Consider the following 18,194-nt stretch of genomic DNA (forward strand, 5'->3'; position numbering starts at 1 on the left):
TTTGCACACAACTACATATATAGTGTGCAAAGTAACTTAACTATACGATATCGATCTGTATTTTTAAATTGTTATTATTTTTCCAGGAGAGACTATGCGCATTGCCTCCTCAGAGTTTGCTGATGACCCCTGTTCCTCAGTGAAACGTGGCACCATGGTGAGGGCTGCCCGGGCCCTGCTGTCTGCTGTCACACGCCTGCTCATCCTTGCCGACATGGCTGATGTTATGAGGCTGCTGGCCCACCTTAAAATTGTAAGATTGATGATGAGGTTGCAATGTGGTTTTTAGGTTGCATTTGCTTCGTGTAACTGGGTGTGTGACACCTTACATGTCAAACATTTCCTCTTAGTGCTCAATGCTTCAATTAGACAACACCCTCCAAAAGTATTGAAGAAGCGAGGCCAATTCTTTTATATCCAAAGATAAATAGAAGACAAAAGATTAACATTTCAGCTGTCTGTAGGTATTTACATCTGCATCTGATGTACCTTAACTAAATATTTTTTTTTGTCAAGCACAAGTATTAGATCAGATAGACTTAAAATAAAATGGCCCACTGCCATTACCAAACTTTGGCATTCTCCTTTTGTGATGCTTTTGCAGGAATTCACCGCAGCCTCTTGCAGAACTTGTTTCTTTTAGGCGGTGGGGTTACTCCCTTCACTCTATTGTTTAGCTAAAATGCATGCTCTAAAGGGTTTCTATCTGGATTTTGATTTGGCCAGTCTAAAAATTTCCACTTCTTGGCCCTTGATAAACCTGCCTGTTGTTTTGACAAGTGTTTTTTTTTTTTTTTTTTTTTTGGGGGGGGGGAGGGATATCTTGCTGCATGAGGAAGATCACCCAAAACATTTTATTCTATCGTTCTTTGCAGTTGGCAGACACCATGTTTCTGTGGACTACTGAGTTTATTCAGCTGCTGCCATCATGTGTTACATTATCAAGATTAGTGAGCTCATCCCAGAAAAAGCCATGCAGGCCAAGTCATTATCACTTCCACATAGTTTCACAGATAAGCATCTATGTTTGGAATCATGAATAGATCCTTTCTTTCTCTAAACATTAGCCTTTCTGTTACTTTGGTAAAGGTTAATCAGTCCATAAAACTTTCTCCCAGAAGTTCTCTTCACTCTCTTTTTTATTTATTTATTTATTTTGTTCAAACCAATTCCAGCCTGGCCTTCATATTCTTCTTGCTAATGAGGTATAGCCCCTATACATTGAGTATGTGTCTTCTGTCGTCAAACATACAAAACAATACAACAATGTCCTGGATACTGTGCATTTCCAAACATTGTACTTCACAGTCAACATCAAGCCATAAATAAATAGAAAACAAACACACAAAAAACAAAAACAAACAATTGTAATGATATCATACAACATTTTAAAAACTGAAATTATAAACATGAGAACTTTGGGATGTAAGAATAATAAAACCAAATGTAATTACAAGTATAATTAAAACAAACATTGGGCTTCCTCCACCCAACGCTTTCTTCTCAGTGCCTTTTTACTGCTCTATTCTTGAGAGCCACGGAGGAGCTTAGCTGAAGCCAACATAAGCCTTGTAATCAAAGGCCTCTTCAAAGTTCTCTCTCACTCCTCTCCTTTCCATTACATTTTGTAAAGCACATTCATTAGGGATGGAAAGGAGTCCAGAATCACAATGTTCCCACATAATGGAGGGTGGTTGCTGAATTGAGACCCTTTTAAATTGCACATCTTAATGGTTATTGTCTTTTTTTTTTTTTTTTTTTTAAATCCACTTGCAATATCATGCTGGTAGAAAATCATTTTAATTCATTCAACCAAATAAACGCTTTGGAGTTTTGGATTGTTATGTCATTAAAATATACTCCCCAAAAGCCTTGTTGTAAATGTTCTGCTCACATCAACATATTTTGTGTGATCCATTATCTGCCTGTGTGTGTGACAGGTGGAGGAGGCCCTGGAGGGAGTTAAGAATGCAACCAATGAACAGGACCTGGCAAACCGCTTCAAAGAATTTGGGAAAGAGATGGTGAAGCTTAATTATGTAGCAGCCCGGAGGCAGCAGGTATCTTGATGCACTTGCTCTCTTAATCTTGCTTTAAAAAAAAACAAAAAGAAAACCCTCTTCTGACTTCGGGGTATTATTCCGACTCAGGAAATCTCACATACTTTTGCAGCACAGTGGTGAAATGTTTACTGCAAGACTGCATTGGAATGGGTCTCTCTGTTTAGAGTTTGAATATTGTCCTAGATAAACTCACAAGTGATAACTCTAAAAGTGTGAATGGTTGCTGTCACTGTGTCCTTTGTTTTATGAGTGTTCTCCACAAATTATGCTTAACAAGTGGCCTCACATTCTGTACAGTTAAACCAAAAATTATTTATATTTTGGCCAAATTTTGAGTTCAAATCCCCCCCAAAGTCACCCAAAAAATGAAATACGCCACACCACAGAGAAGAGTATTGTTAATAAGTTGGACAAATTTGAATGAATACAAAATATTGCACAGTATGTGAAATGAGGCTTCAAAATGGTCAAGAATTGAGACATTCTTTCAGCTTCTAGACCCTGTGGCCATGTCGCTGAATGTTCTGAAAACCCTGTCCCTTGGAACTTTCAGCTGTCAATCAAATACATGCCTTCTCTCCCGGCTGCTAAGCGGGGAGAGGAGAATTCCCAGCGATGCAAATTACACGCACTCTCACGGGCTGCAGAGAGGCAGCCTCTGAGCCTCGGCGTAATGACTGGCAGCCGCGCCTATGTGACAATTTCCCCTCATTTACCTCCATTGAAATTCATCGCGCATCGCACTGCTGTGGCCGCAAAAGCATGCACTACATGTGGCCACCGCAGTGCGTGCACCACAGTCCCCCTGGATTATATTTTTTTCCCTCTTCCTCCTCGCCCCGTGACGTCGCGGCCAGCAACTGTGTGGCTGATGACCCTAACGCCATTGCGCTGGCCCTCCGGCAGCTACTCTAACTAGTGGTGGGCTGGCAAGGGGCCAGAGGCTAGCAGATCCTGTCCGGTTCGCCGCTTCCTCGTTACGCAACACGCATGGGGCCAGATGGCAGAGACACTGTAGCCCAAATAACATAAAACATGTTATACTTCAGGTAAAATGGATTATTTCGAGTTATAGGCATAATTTGATGACCAACTGTACTCTATAGTGGTGGACCTGGGCCAAGTAATGAAAAATAAGGACGTGTCAATTCCGCCGAATGGCCAATGCATGGAATAAGGGTGTTTAATGTTTATATAATTGGGGAGGACAGACTCATGCTGTTCCCTGCTTTGCGTCAGCCCCGCCCAAAATATCCAGACAACTGAGATGGTGGAAAAATAGTTTTAAACTGTAACTCAACAATTCAGTACTATATTGTTCTCAGATGTTTTCAGTGTTTTCAAAATACGAACATGACCTTGGTTAGGGTTTACATTTGTGTCAAATTCATAATTCTTGACTGGAAATGACACATAAAAGTGACAAAATATAGATATCCTCATATACATTCAGTATTAAAGAGAACTACATTGTTTATTTATTTATTTTATTTTTTACATTTTGAACATTTTTCATTTCTCCAATGTAATTCTGAGCAAACACGTTGTTTTGCCCCTGTGATTTTCAATTGGAATATATTCATTGACTAAATAAAACTTTTCAACGGAACATTTGACCGGTGTATAACTAATTTTGTGCTTATGTGGAAAAATGATCAGAATGATTCTGAAAAACATCAATCGATGCAATTTCTATATCGTTTGTCCTCATTAGGGTCGTAGGTGAGTTGAAGTATTTTCTAGCTGTTGGGTGATAGGCAAACTACACCGTGGAGAAGTCGCCTGTCAGTCGCAGGGCACATATAGACAAACAACCTTGAATACTCACACTCACGCTAATGGACAATTACCGGTAAGAGTATTCAGCTAAACTTACATGCGTGTTTCTTTGAGTGTGGGAGGAAGCTGGAGTTTCAGGAAATTTTTTTACCAGGCTTCCTACACAAGTACAGTGGGTACGGAAAGTTTTCAGAAACTCTTAAACTTTTCACTCTGTTATATTGCAGCCATTTGTTAAAATCATTTAAGTTCATTTTTTTCCCTCATTAATGTATGTACACAGCACCCCATATTGACAGAAAAAAAACTGAATTGTTGAAATTTTCGCTGATTTATTAAAAAAGAAAAATTGAAATATCACACAGCCATAGGTATTCAGACCCTTTGCTGTGACACTCATATATTTAACTCAGGTCCTGTTCATTTCTTTGGATCATCCTTGAGATGGTTCTACAGCTTCATTAGACCCCAGTTGTGTTTGATTATACTGATTGGACTTGATTAGGAAAGCCACACACCTGTCTATATAAGACCTTACAGCGCACAGTGCATGTCGGAGCAAATGAACATCATGAGGTCAAAGGAACTGCCAAAAGAGCTCAGAAACAGAATTGTGGCAAGGCACAGATACGGCCAAGGTTACAAAAAAAAAATCTTCCGAGAGCTGGCCGTCCGTCCAAACTGAGCAATTGGGGGAGAAGAGCCTCAGTGAGAGGGGTAAAGAAGAACCCAAAGATCACTGTGGCTGAGCTCCAGAGATGCAGTCGGGAGATGGGTAAAAGTTTTAGAAAGTCAACCATCACTGCAGCCCTCCACCAGTAGGGGCTGACAGAACTGGAGAGGATCTGCAAGGAGGAATGGCAGAGGATCCCCAAATCCAGGTGAAAAACTTGTTGCATCATTCCCAAAAAGACTCATGGCTGTATTATCTCAAAAGGGTGCTTCTACTAAATACTGAGCAAAAGATCTAAATACTCATGGCTGTGTGAAATTTGACTTTTTCTTTTTTAATAAATCTGTAAAAATGTAGTTTTTGTTTCTGTCAATATGGGGTTCTGTGTTTACATTGATGTGGAAAAAAATGAACTTAAATGATTTTTGCAAATGGCTGCAATATAGAAAAGTGAAAAATTGAAGGGGGTCTGAATACTTTCCTTACCCACTGTATGTAAAGTATGGAACTTGAGTTAACAAATTTCCAGGTCTGGAAAAGTATGGAAAATGGAAACTATTGTATGGGGAAATATACATTTCCAAGACTGTTGCAACAGCTCGAGTTTCAAAAACTAAATAATAATAATCTGAATAGCTAAACAAAATATATAGATCGATCGGTGTTATTTTTAAGGCGCTTGGAAGCACAGGTTCAATGTTTGTGTGAGAGCACACAGTATTTTACCATAGTCTTGTTGAATACTCAATTCTGATGAGCTAAAAAAATTCCATCGGCTGATAATGTCAAGTAATGTATGTAAAAAAAAAAAAAAAAAAAAATCATTACATTGTTCCAAATTAATCCACAGCACCCTTAGCCGTTAGATTATACGAGCAAACAACAACCTGACACTGTCAGATATTCTGATGAGTAAACGTGAAGTACTCCAAGGACAGAAAGTGAATTTATCAGTGATTTACCCATTTACCTTATTTGGCAATTATGACACTCTGACACTGCTGAGGAATTGAGAGAAAAATGAAGAGAGAAGCAGCACAAAGAGTTAATTCCCTAAGATTTAAATCAATTCACAGACAAGAAGGATGTAATATTCTTCCTTTCCTTTCGGTTTGTCCCCGTTAGGGGTCACCACAGCGTGGCATCCTCCTCTCTAACACCAACTGCCCTCATGTCTTCCCTCACTTCATCTATCAACCTTCTCTTTGGTCTTTTCTCGCTCTCTTGCCTCGCAGCTCCATCCTCATCATCCTTCTACCAATATACTCACTATCTCTCCTCTGGATGTGTCTAAACCATCGAAGTCTGCTCTCTCTAACGTTGTCTCCAAAACATTTAACCTTGGCTCTCCCTCTGATGAGCTCATTTCTAATTTTATCCAACCTGGTCACTCCTAGACAGAACCTCAACATCTTCATTTCCGCCACCTCCAGCCCTGCTTCCTGTTGTCTCTTCAGTGACACTGTCTCTGATGTGCATCATAGCTGGCCTAACCACTGTCTTATAAACTTTGCCCTTCGTCCCAGCAGAAACTCTTCTGTCACATGACACACCTGACACCTTCCTCCACCTGTTCCAACCTGCTTGGACCCGTTTCTTCACTTCCTTACTACACTCACATTGCTCTGTACTGTTGACCCCAAGTATATTCTGTTTTACTTTGGCTTATCTTCATTCCTCTCCTTTCCACTGCATGCCTCCATCTTTCTAAATGTTCCTCTACCTGCTCCCTGCTTTCACTGCACTTCAAAATGTCATCTGCAAACATCATGGTCCACGGGGATTCAAGTCCAACCTCATCTGTCAGCCTATCCATCACCACTGCAAACAGGAAGGGGCTCAGGGCTGATCCCTGATGCAGTCCCACCTGCACCTTAAACTCCTCTGTCACACCTCCTCCTCCTTCTGACCTTCTCTGTACTTTTCAATCAACATCCTCCAGGCAAATGATGCATCTGTGGTACTCTTTCTAGGCATGAAACCATACTGTTGCTCACAAATACTCACCTCCGTCCCGAGTCTGGCCTCCACTTTTCGTTCCCATAATTAATGCCTTTTTAACGTCCCCCTTACTAATCATTCCTACTTCCTGGTCCACCATACTTGCCTCTTCTACTCTTCCTTCTCTCTCATTTTCCTCATTCATCAACTCCGAAAAGTATTCTTTCCATCTGTCCAGCACACTACTGGCACCAGTCAACACATTTCCATCTCTATCCTTAATCACCCTTACCTGCTGCACATCCTTCCCATCTCTATCCCTCTGTCTGGCCAATCTGTATAGATCCTTTTCTCCTTCTTCAGTGTCCAACCTGGCATATTTGTCATCATATGCCTCTTGTTTGGCCTTTGCCACTTCTACCTTTTCCCCATGTCGCATCTCAATGTATTCCTTTCTCCTCTCCTCGGTCCTCTCAGTGTCCCACTTCTTCTTAGCTAACCGATTTCCTGTACTGTGAGGTTTCACCACCAAGTCTCCTCCTCTCATTTCCTGCCAGAAGATACACCAACTACTCTCCAGCCTGTCTTGGCTGTAGTGGTCCAGTCTTCTGGAAGCTCCTGTCTCACCTCTTTCCGAAAAGCCACACAACACTCTTCCTGGTTCTCTGCTCTGCCTTTGTCTACCACCATCTGTCCCTCCAAGTTCCTTTCCTGGATGCCGTACTTACCCATGACTTCTTCATCACCCGTGCTTTCTTCACCAACATGTCCATTACAATCTGCACCCATTACGACTCTCTCTCTGTCTGGGATGCTCAGAACTACTTCGTCTAGCTCTTTCCAGAATTTCTCTTTCACCTCTAGGTCACATCCTACCTGTGGGGCATAGCCACTAATCACATTATACATAACACCCTCAATTTCAAGTTTCAACCTCATCACTCGACCTGATACTCTTTTCACCTCCAAGACATTCTTAGCTAACTCTTCCTTTAAAATAACCCCGACTCCATTTCTCTTCCCATCTACACCATGGTAAAATAATTTCAACCCTGCCCCTAAACTTCTAGCCTTACTGCCTTTCCACCTGGTTTCCTGGACACACAATATATCAACGTTTCTCCTAATCATCATGTCAACCAACTCCTGAGATTTTCCTGTCATAGTCCCAACATTCAAAGTCCCCACATTTAATTCTAGGCTCTGTGCTTTCCTCTTCTCTTTCTGCCTTTCCATCTGAACCCACTTTCCATCTGTCCTTTGTCCTCGACCCACAGTAGCTGAATTTCCACCAGCGGCCTGCTTAACGGTGCCGGGGGCGGACGCTGTTAACCCGGGCCACGACCGAACCGGTATGAAATTCTTTAGATGAACGCTCATATTTGTTTAGCAAAGTTTTAAGCCGGACCCCCTTCCTGACGCAACCCTCTGCATTTATCCGGGCTTGGAACCGGCCTACAGTTTGCACTGGCTTGTGCCCCCCATAGGGGTGTATTACAAGAAGGATGAAATCAACTTAAAGAAAACAACAAAATAGGTGATGAAAACACTGAGGCACTTTCTGGAACAAAAACTGAACACTTCATTGTTGATGTTTTGAATGATACTCTGCCACAATTTCATCCCGCCGTCTAGTCGACGAAGACGAAGAGTACAGTGTTGCCAGCCTGACAGCTTGCATCAACCGTCACATATACTGAATATTGTTAGAGAGGAGGATGCAGCCTGCATCCATGTAGTAGAAAAGGATGACGCACAGTGGCGATCCCTAACAGGACAAGCCAAAAGAAAACTAAGAAGATGTGTAATAGTAAAAACTGATTGTTATCGTCATAACTGTCAAACTAGAAAATCTTTTTGCTGGAATACTGAATAGTGTTTACATTCCCTTAAAAAGTTGACATTGCAATGACTCTTCAGGTGTTACAGAAGAAAATAAATTGTTTTTTTAAAACTTTCTTTTTTGACTACACAACGTATGAAATTATGAATTGGTAGTTTCATTAAGTATTTTTGTTGGCAAGTGACCATGGTGTAAAGGTTAATGACCGTCGAGCTGTACAATTATCAGGGATTAAGGAACTTTGCGGAAGTAACCGTCCTCTGCTGCGTGTCGGTTCTTGCCTCCACGTCTTCTTTAATGTCACAAATTATTACAATTTTGTCGAAAAAGTCTGGAAATTAGGTTCTGGAAAAAGTATGGAAATTTGAATGGCGTAAGAACCCTGAATTACGCAAGCATGGGGAGAACATGCAAACTACACACACCCGAAATTCCAATCCCAAATCTCAAAACTGTGAGGCAGACGTAACCCCTTGTGGCACTGCTGCCCTCTGAAAAACATGGAACAAAACATGTTTTTCAACAGATTTTCATTAAGAATTAAATATCTTGAATTTAAATCAACAATCTCAAATGAAACTTTTTTTGCAACTTTTTCTACACTAACTTGGTTTTAAGTGCTAACTCAAAGACGTTCCTCAGGAGCTGAAGGACCCTCAGTGTCGAGATGAAATGGCAGCTGCTCGCGGAGCTCTGAAGAAGAACGCCACCATGCTGTACACTGCCTCACAGGCCTTTCTGCGCCACCCAGACGTGGCGGCTACACGTGCCAACCGGGACTACGTGTTCAAGCAAGTGCAGGAGGCCATCGGAGGCATTTCCAGTGCCGCTCAGGCCACCTCCCCTTCAGACGAGAAGCACAGCCATGCTTGCATCGGGGAACTGGCTGCTGCCCTCAATGAATTTGATGTGAGTTCACTGCTTCCCTTTTCCCATCAATGCAATGTGTTCCAACATACAGTACACATGCCCAACATACACCCTACTATACAAATGCAGTGTCGTATCATTGATGTCAAATTTGATTCATTTAGATGATGATTGATGAGACTTTTCTGATCTTTTTATCAACACATCCAATCTTCATATTCCACTTACTTAAACATCACCAAAATCTCTCAGATTTTATGGAGAGTAGGCTATACAAATAGGATTCGTTATGGGCCTGTTAAAAGGTTTAATAAGTGTACCTCAGAAACCTGAGAACTGACCCAGATTTTACTTTTTTACAACAACCAGGGAGCAACCAAAATACCTTAAGGTAAAATTGTACCTAATAATCATACAGAGATTTTTATAGAATATAATTTATAATTTCATTCTCAGCATTAAAATGGGGAAAGACAGTTGCACATTCAAACTAACAGAGATGGTAAGGTGACTCATGGATGCAGGAACTGATTTTCACAAATCAACCTTGGCTCTTCCGCTAAATGAATGCAGCAATGCTTACTTTACAAAGCAGTTAACCACATAAATGCACTAATTTTCCACAAGGACACAGTTGAAATAATCCAAATGCAGAGTCAAAACTTCATTTGATGAAATTGTGGTCTTATTTCAACCTCCGTTTCTACTTTGAACATAAGAGAAAACACTGGTGTTTGTCCATAACACTCTTGAAGCTGAGAACAAAGTGATCCAAATTATTATCCATTGCTGCCACCTAGTGTTTATTTGTCAGTGAGGTAATAGCAAGGACACTGCAATTTAATACGCAGTCTCTGCCAGTTGATTGATATGGTGCTGGTTTTCTCGAGTTCATTACATCAATACCTTGTTGAAATATCCACTAAAGGTTACTTAAAAGAAGTGCCAATCGCTGGTAACTATATTACTGTTTTTTGAGTGAGGCAAAAGTGTTTTATGCATCAGCATTTCTTTTAAGATGTACTCCTGAGATTGAAGGATTGCCATGTAGAATATATGAGTGGATATTTTAGCAGCAGATGACCAAAGATTCCTCATTATGCAGAAATGTATGTCCCTTTGTATTGGTATTTAGTAATATTTTGATATACAGTACATTGAATAAAACTTTGCGTAGTGGTTAACAAATTGTCTCACAATTCTGTTTGATAGTTGATTTTTTTTTTTTTTTGCTCGAACCCTCCTGTGTGCCGTTTGCCTATTCTCGTTGTCCTTATGTTGATTTTCTGACTGTACTCTAGCCTTCTACCACATCCCAACAATATGCATGTTAGGTTAATTGAAGACTCTAAATTCTCCATATGTGTGAATGTGAGTCTGAATGGCTGTTTGTTGACCAGTTCTCAGTGTACCCCGCTGCTTAGTGCTGCTTACCCAAAGTCAGCTGGGATATTCTTCAACTTATCCACTACTCTGATGAGGGAAAATCAGAATACAAAGATTGATGGATGGATGAATAAAAATCAATCTTTCACTACAGGAATCAGTCTGTCATTTCACAATATTTACATGCCAGTGCCAGTCTGGATAAATAGTCTCCTCCAAAAATACTGGAGCGGCAAGGTCAATTCCTTTGTTTGAAACATTTGGGTTTTAGATCAAAAGATGAATATGAGACAAAAGTTCAGAATTCCATCCATCCATTTTCTACCGCTTATCACGGGTCGGGTCGCGGGGGCAGTAGCTTTAGCAGGGAGGCCCAGACTTCCCTCTCCCCAGCCACTTCATCCAGCTCTTCCGGGGGGGGGATCCCGAAGCGTTCCCAGACCAGCCGAAGGATGTAGTCTCTCCAGTGTGTCCTGGGTCGTCCCCGGGTTCTCCTCCCGGTGGGACGTGCCCGGAACACTTCACCAGGGTGGCGTCCGGGAGGCATCCGAATCAGATGCCCCAGCCACCTCATCTGGCTCATCTCGATGTGGAGGAGCAGCGGCTCTACTCTGAGATCCTCCCGGATGACCGAGCTTCTCACCCTATCTCTAAGGGAGAGCCCGGACACCCTGCAGAGGAAACTCATTTCGGCGGCTTGTATCCGGGATCTTGTTCTTTCGGTCACGACCCACAGCTCGTGGCCATAAGTGAGGGTAGGAACGTAGATCGATCGGTAAATTGAGAGCTTTGCTTTTCGGCTTAGCTACTTCTTCACCACAACATTCCATTCTTCCCTCACTCGTGAACAAGACCCCAAGATACTTGAACTCCTCCACTTGGGGCAGGATCTCATCCCCGACTTGGAGAGGGCACGCCACCCTTTTCCAACTGAGGACCATAGTCTCAGGTTTGGGGTTGCTGATTCTCATCCCAGCCGCTTCACACTCAGCTGTGAACTGCTCCAGTGAGCGTTGGAGGTCATGGCTTGATGAAGCCAACAGAACCACATCATCTGCAAAAAGCAGAGATGCAATACTGAGGCCACCAAACTGGACCCCCTCTACGCCTCGGCTGCACCTAGAAATGTCGATAAAAGTTCTGAACAGAATCGGTGACAAAGGGCAGCCTTGGCGGAGTCCAACCCTCACCGGAAACGAGTCCGACTTACTGCCGGATATGCGGTCCAAACCCTGGGTCCGGTCGTACAGGGACCGAACAGCCCGTATCAGGGGGTTCGGTACCCCATACTCCCCCACAGGACTCCCCGAGGGATGCGGTCGAACGCCTTCTCCAAGTCCACAAAACACGTAGACTGGTTGGGCAAACTCCCATGCACCCTCGAGGAGCCTGCCAAGGGTGTAGAGCTGGTCCACTGTTCCACGGCCAGGACGAAAACCACACTGCTCCTCCTGAATCTTAGAATCAACTCCAAGAGAGTCAAGTTCAGAATTCCAGATTTTATTTAATTGTTTTTACAACTAGATGTGTTAAACAACTCAGGACAGAGCACCTTTTGTTTGAAACCACCCACTTTTTAAGTGAGCAAAAGCATTGGAACATGTGACTGATGGGTGTTTCTAGCTGCGAGGGTGTTGCCTTATAGATTGAGTGCTTAAACATTAGATAGTGTTTGTTTTTGGCTTTGGGTTTCACCTATGAAAACTGGATTTGCTGTTAAGCAAACACGGACACCAGAGAGCTGTCTATGGGAGAAAAGCTAACCATTTTGAAGCTGAGCGAACAGGGCAAAATCGATCAGAGCTATTGCATAGCCAATACAATTATTTGGAATGTCCTGAAAAAGAGAGTAAATACTGGTGTACTGAGCAACAGACATTGAACAGGTCAACAGCAGTTGATGACAGAAACATTGGGAGAGCTGTGAAGAAACACCCAAAGACAACAGTCAGTGACATCACTGCCAACCTCCACAGGACAGAGGTGAAGCTATCACAAGCCACTATTCGAAGAAGACTTTGAGAGAAGAAATATACAGGCCATACCACAAGATGCAAACCAGTCAGCAGCAAAAAGAATCTGAAGGACAGATTGTATTTTGCAAATAAGTACAGAAAGTTTTGGAACAAGGTTTTATGGACTGATGAGACCAAGATGAACCTTTACCAAAGTAATGGAAAGGCCAAAGTATGGAGAAAGACAGGATCTGCTGATGATCCAAAACACACAAGCTCATTTGTGAAGCATGGTGGAGGTAATGTCACGGCTTGGACTTGCATGGCTGCTTCTGGAACGGGCTCACTCGTCTTTATTGAACTCATCATGGTAGCAACAGAATGAATTGTGTAGTCTACAAAACCATTTTGTCTGGAAGTTTACAAAAAAATCTATCCAAACTAATCAGGAGAAGCTTCATCATGCAACAAGACAATGATCCAAAACACAGCAAAGGACTTCTTCAGGGGAAAAAGTGGAAGCGGAATAGAGCATGCATTTTATCTCCTGAAGAGGAGAAACCCCCAGAAAGAACTGAAGAACTCAAAGAGGCTGCAGTAAAGGCCTAAAAAATCATTTCAAATGAAGAATGCAACAGTCTGGTGAATTCAATGGGTCGCAGGCTTGATGCAGTTTTTGCAAGTAAGGGTTATGCCATCAAATATTAAATGTTATTCACTTTAAGTTAATTTAATGTCTGTTCCAATAGATTTGCTCACTTGAAAAGTGGGTGGGTTCAAACAAGAAGTGCTGTCCTGAGTTGTTTAACACATCTAGATGTAAATGCCATGAAATTCATCTTTTGATCTGAAATGTCTTCAGTATGCAACAAAAACCAAGGAATTGACCTTGCCGTTCCAATACATTTGGAGGGGACTGTATACCTCATAAGGCGAACAAAATTTGAATTTAAAAGTATCACACAAGTTGTCACATACAATGCTTCTTATAACACTTTGCCTCTGTGATCATCAAAAAGATTAACTCCATAATCATTTTGCTTGTATTTGTTTTATTAATTTTATCATACAATGGTTAAGTTGATAGTTAAGACTGTTATATGCCACCATAAACACTTCAATTCTTTATGTAGGGCCTTTTCAATGAGGCTTGTTGTGCTTTTGGTATCCCCCACTTAACATACATTATCAGCAATTTGAGAACCCAAAGAAAGCCAGCGCTAAATTGATGCAAAATCTTTTTTTTTTTTTTTTTTTTCAAAATTCTAGAAATGTTTTTTCCCTGTGACCTGTGGAAGCATTGTGACCACTTTATTATTTTTCTTCATAATTTGAAGTTGCGACACTTTGTGTTCATTTTTAGAAAGCTCAGGTGTACACCATCTGTTTTATTTCCACAGCTGTGAAGATACATGAAAAAAAACAGCTCAATTAATTTTTTAATTGTGGTATTGCAATTTTTAAGAAAAAAAACAACAACTTTAGTTTGTTTTGAATCAGCTGTACTATTTCCTCTCCCAAGGCCATGGCCTTTAATCATGACATCAGTTAATTTTTTTCCATGTAAAACAGTTCGGCTTTTACAAAAGCAAAAGACCTGCATAATTTGATACAGTTGACAGGCAGACAGTCAGCAATTAAATGAGACAAATTGCCCTTTACTTAGCCCTCTATGCCCGCCTGTAGGTGGTGCATGTCTAATTCCTAACTTACAACAGGGACATGACACAGACTGTGGTCAGATGCTCTTGGAATAGTAATAACCTGATACAGGAAGCTGTGACTCAAAGCTTTTACAATTTGTTCTTTATGCTCATGCACACCAGGTAGTTGGATATGTAAAGATGTCTGCACAGATGATCATTTGATACAGTATTGCAAGGAGGGACTCGGTTGATCATCAAAATACAGTACAGCATCAATTAAAGAAGCACCTTTTTGGCTATGTTCAATTTATAGGTCACGCTTACTTGGGAAATATAATATTGCTCAACAGTCAACAATAATTCCTTCTTTTCATAGTCCAAAGGAAAGAACATATGATACCTCGCATCTATTGTGAAAGTGTGTGCACTGTTCTTGCAGGCCGCAAGCTACCCAACAATTACAGACAAGTCAGCAGGAATATAAATGGCTGCTGTCTGTGCTCTTTAATTAGGGGTAGAAAACATCCTGAGGACTCTCTTGACCCCATTTTTCCACCAAATCTGTTTTTTTTTTTTTTTTTTTTTTTTCTTCATATGAATCCCCGGCAGCGTACAACTGTTTGTGGTGAGGTGCAGTACCTACTATATAATAGACGGCAGAACTTTGGACTAGTAGTAATAGTTCTGAGGCTTAAGGGTTCGAATCCCTGCTCCGGCTTTGTGTACAGGTTCTCCCTGTGCTTCTGTGGCTTTTCTCCAGCGTCCTCCCACATTCCAAAAACATGCTCAGGTTCATTGAAGATATTGTTTTTTCCCTCCTATATGTTAGTTTGGGGCCCCTTGGAAATGGGACCGCAGGTGAGTTACTCTTTGCCTAGTGATAAATCCGCCACTCATTATAAATAAAACGAGGTGAATTATTCCTGTCACACACACAATTACACGTTAGCAAATTTGTGAGACCCTAATGTACCAAAGAGCGCAGCTCAGTTAGTGTCAAATGATTTACTCTGTATGTTTTGAGATGAATGCTCTTGGGTGGATTGTGAAATGCTAGACATAGCCTGACTGGGGCGCCGCTATACATATCGTCACTTGACACTGTTATTAAAGGTTGAATTTTTTATTATTTTCAAGTTTTACGTTAGTGGTTAATGTCTTTTTACACTATTGATATGTTTATTGTTGCATTACCCCATCCTCATTCGTCATGAAAGTCGGTGTTATTAGGTGGTTAGGTTTTTACATCTGGCTTTCGAATGTTAGTGTTACTTTAACCTTGCCAGTACAGATTCATTTAATTTCCATTATATTCAAAACTTGTCCTGAAATGTAAAGAAATTGGAAGTCAACCCAGAGTTCTGCATCCTTTATTTATTTCAAAGCATCAATTGCTCATCAAAAATAGCTGTTCATTAGTTTCAGTGACCCAAGACACAATGCCTCCAAAATTGCTTCCAATCACTGTGGACAAGCCCTTGAGCAAGGCACCAAAGCCATGTGTGCATTCATATTATTTAAATTCAGTAATCCAGTTTTAGGTATTCTAGTGCTACCATATACTGGTAGTTTATCTGAAATATCAAGCACTAATAAGTAAAAGCTCTCCCCAGGAAGTTTTGAAAGCGCTGTCATATCCAAAACATCCTCCAACAAGGATTGCCATTGTGGAAAGATTGTATACATCCTTTTAATACATCATTTTATACATGATTATTTTGAACTTGTGACATTATACTTACAATTTTTATAGACTTGCTAATGAAAGGCTCAATGTGAAGCGATTGTGACCTTCCATCACTTACATTATACACTTTTTAGCCCATGAGTACAAAGCTTAAAACATTTTATTTGTTATACATATTCCATTTTTTCTAATGGGCATCAGCTAGAACATTTATGACTCAGCTGCTAGGAACATTCCGTGACACAAAGGTTAGATTATCTTTTTTTCTTTAATATGATGTTCAGATTCTGATTCATGGAGTGAAAGGGCACCATATGAATAAAACAAGGAAGAGAGAATAACTGCGTTTCCCCGCCTTTACTGACATCTAGAATTGTGTAACAAGTACAGCATTCGCGGATGTGTGACTTTAAACTCAGCATAGAGGGGAAAGCCCTGTCATGTTGGAATAAGTCTTGATTTGGGAATCTGAGGGAGGACAGATGGAGTCGAAGCCCCAGGGGTGTGTCGGGCGGGGAAAGACAGTGTAGCACACATAAACATACTGTCGATTTATTTCTAGGTCGCAGCTCAAAACTACTATGTAGCAATTCACTTCAATTTGAGTTGTGGGGACATAGAAAAATAGGTATTAAAAATACCTATTTGTGTACTCTTTTACTGTAGTCTTTGAATCTGCTGCTTTTTGTCTCACTCTGCCTGCATCATAAATGGTTCTAAGGAATGATCAATATCTTGCAGGTCGGAACGGACTAAAACTCAATCCCATTCACCTAGCAACTGCACTGCCCATGTCTATTATCCAATAAAGATCTCTCCAGTCAATTTTGGTTGAGCCAGAAGCAGAAAATAACTGATACGTCTTCTAAAATTCTACTCTGTTGGCCTCCCCTTTTCACTGGCGCTGCACTGTTGTACTCAGCATTATTTGAGTGAAAAGCAGATGCAAAGCCCATTTTGAGCAGAAACAAAGGAAAGACAGCACCGGCTCAAGTATGACTTCTATAAAGCAAGGCTCTTATTCCTCTGCAGCTGTTGTCTTTTATTAGATGAATGAAGGCGGGGGTGGTGTTAAATGTAACTGTGATTGCATCAAAATTCATGACCTAATACCGAATCCTCGCCACCAGCTGATTACATTTTCTCTGCCCCGAGCAGACATTCACTATCAACATATTTTAAGATCGGTCTTTGTTTTTACATCAAGACCAGGGCCATTGATGCGCCACTATTCAGTCACATTTGCCTTTGGATGATCAATGCAAAGACATGCAGCTGCTCAAAGATGTTATCCTCTAGTTCATAAAATGGCCACGAGATGGCAGTGTGTTCTTACCTTTGTCAAATCCCCTCTCTCAAGTTCACCACCCTCTTCCTTGTCTTTTCCATTTTTATCCCCATTTCCCTTAAGTCCTTAGAAACAGAGAGCTCGTTCATTCTCAGCTGAGCCAAAGTGCCTGCATCATCTTGCAGTGTTTTGCAGTATGTGTGACGGAGGCTATCTCCTGACTCTGAGATGTTTGGAGAGCCTTGAGATGAGATGACCTGTTTTCAGATTTGTAGCCTGAGGATATTGACCCCAGAGAGATGCCATCACCCCCCCTTGAGAAAAATCCAGTGGAATTAGCAAACCTGCATGATAACCTTGTCGGTTACACAGTGCAGCACGCATACGATGGTAGATGGTTGCTTTGAGCCTGCGGCAGAAATGAAAGATGAACTGACTGGTTTTATAGAGCCTTTTATTTCTATCTGCTTGTCCTCTAGCTTTCTTGCTGCTGTCATTTCCAGATGCCGCTGAAGCCAAAAGAGGTGTTTGAAATACTCTTATGCGTTCATGCATTTTCCTAAACCATTTGGGAGCATTATTGTATTCTCCGATCTATCCTCGAGCCTTTAGCCACAATGTAGAAGTATGCGCTCATCCTCAGTCTGAATTGGCTAACCAGATTTACGTGTTTGCACAATGCAGCGTGTGCATGGCAGCCAGCAAACAAACAATGGATTCACATGTAAATGACTTTTGGGATGCTACATGTATCCAGCTGTGCAGTGACAGGTAATTGGTTCTATTAATGTGAACTGAATGACATGCTGAGATGCTTCTTTATTGCGGCCTGTATGGGATTTTCCATTAAACATCAGACGACAGAGGGAAGGCTTATTAGTTTTTTTTTGGTTGTTGTTAATCCTCTGCCTATAACTCGTAATGTTTAAATTGAATGAATGCTGAGCAAAAATCATTCACAAACATTGTCCTTGCGTCCACACACAGTTTGCACGTTTTCCATTGACATTTATTAGTTTTATATGGTCTATGTTTTATATTATTTTAAATTACTAATTATTCA

General features: G+C 41.1%; 1 protein-coding gene across 2 annotated transcripts in view; it reads left to right on the forward strand.

Annotated features, from left to right (window-relative positions):
- The window catches only part of ctnna2 (catenin (cadherin-associated protein), alpha 2), a 338,765-nt gene that overhangs the window by 44,321 nt on the left and 276,250 nt on the right, over positions 1-18,194 (forward strand). For both annotated transcript variants that reach the window (XM_061679158.1, XM_061679159.1), the window contains 3 exons: positions 87-253; positions 1,941-2,060; positions 8,942-9,208. In XM_061679158.1, the coding sequence (XP_061535142.1) occupies positions 87-253; positions 1,941-2,060; positions 8,942-9,208 (554 nt within the window). The remainder of the gene's footprint in view (positions 1-86; positions 254-1,940; positions 2,061-8,941; positions 9,209-18,194) is intronic.

This window comes from Phycodurus eques, chromosome 6 (assembly GCF_024500275.1).
Source record: "Phycodurus eques isolate BA_2022a chromosome 6, UOR_Pequ_1.1, whole genome shotgun sequence".
Lineage (NCBI taxonomy): Eukaryota > Metazoa > Chordata > Actinopteri > Syngnathiformes > Syngnathidae > Phycodurus > Phycodurus eques.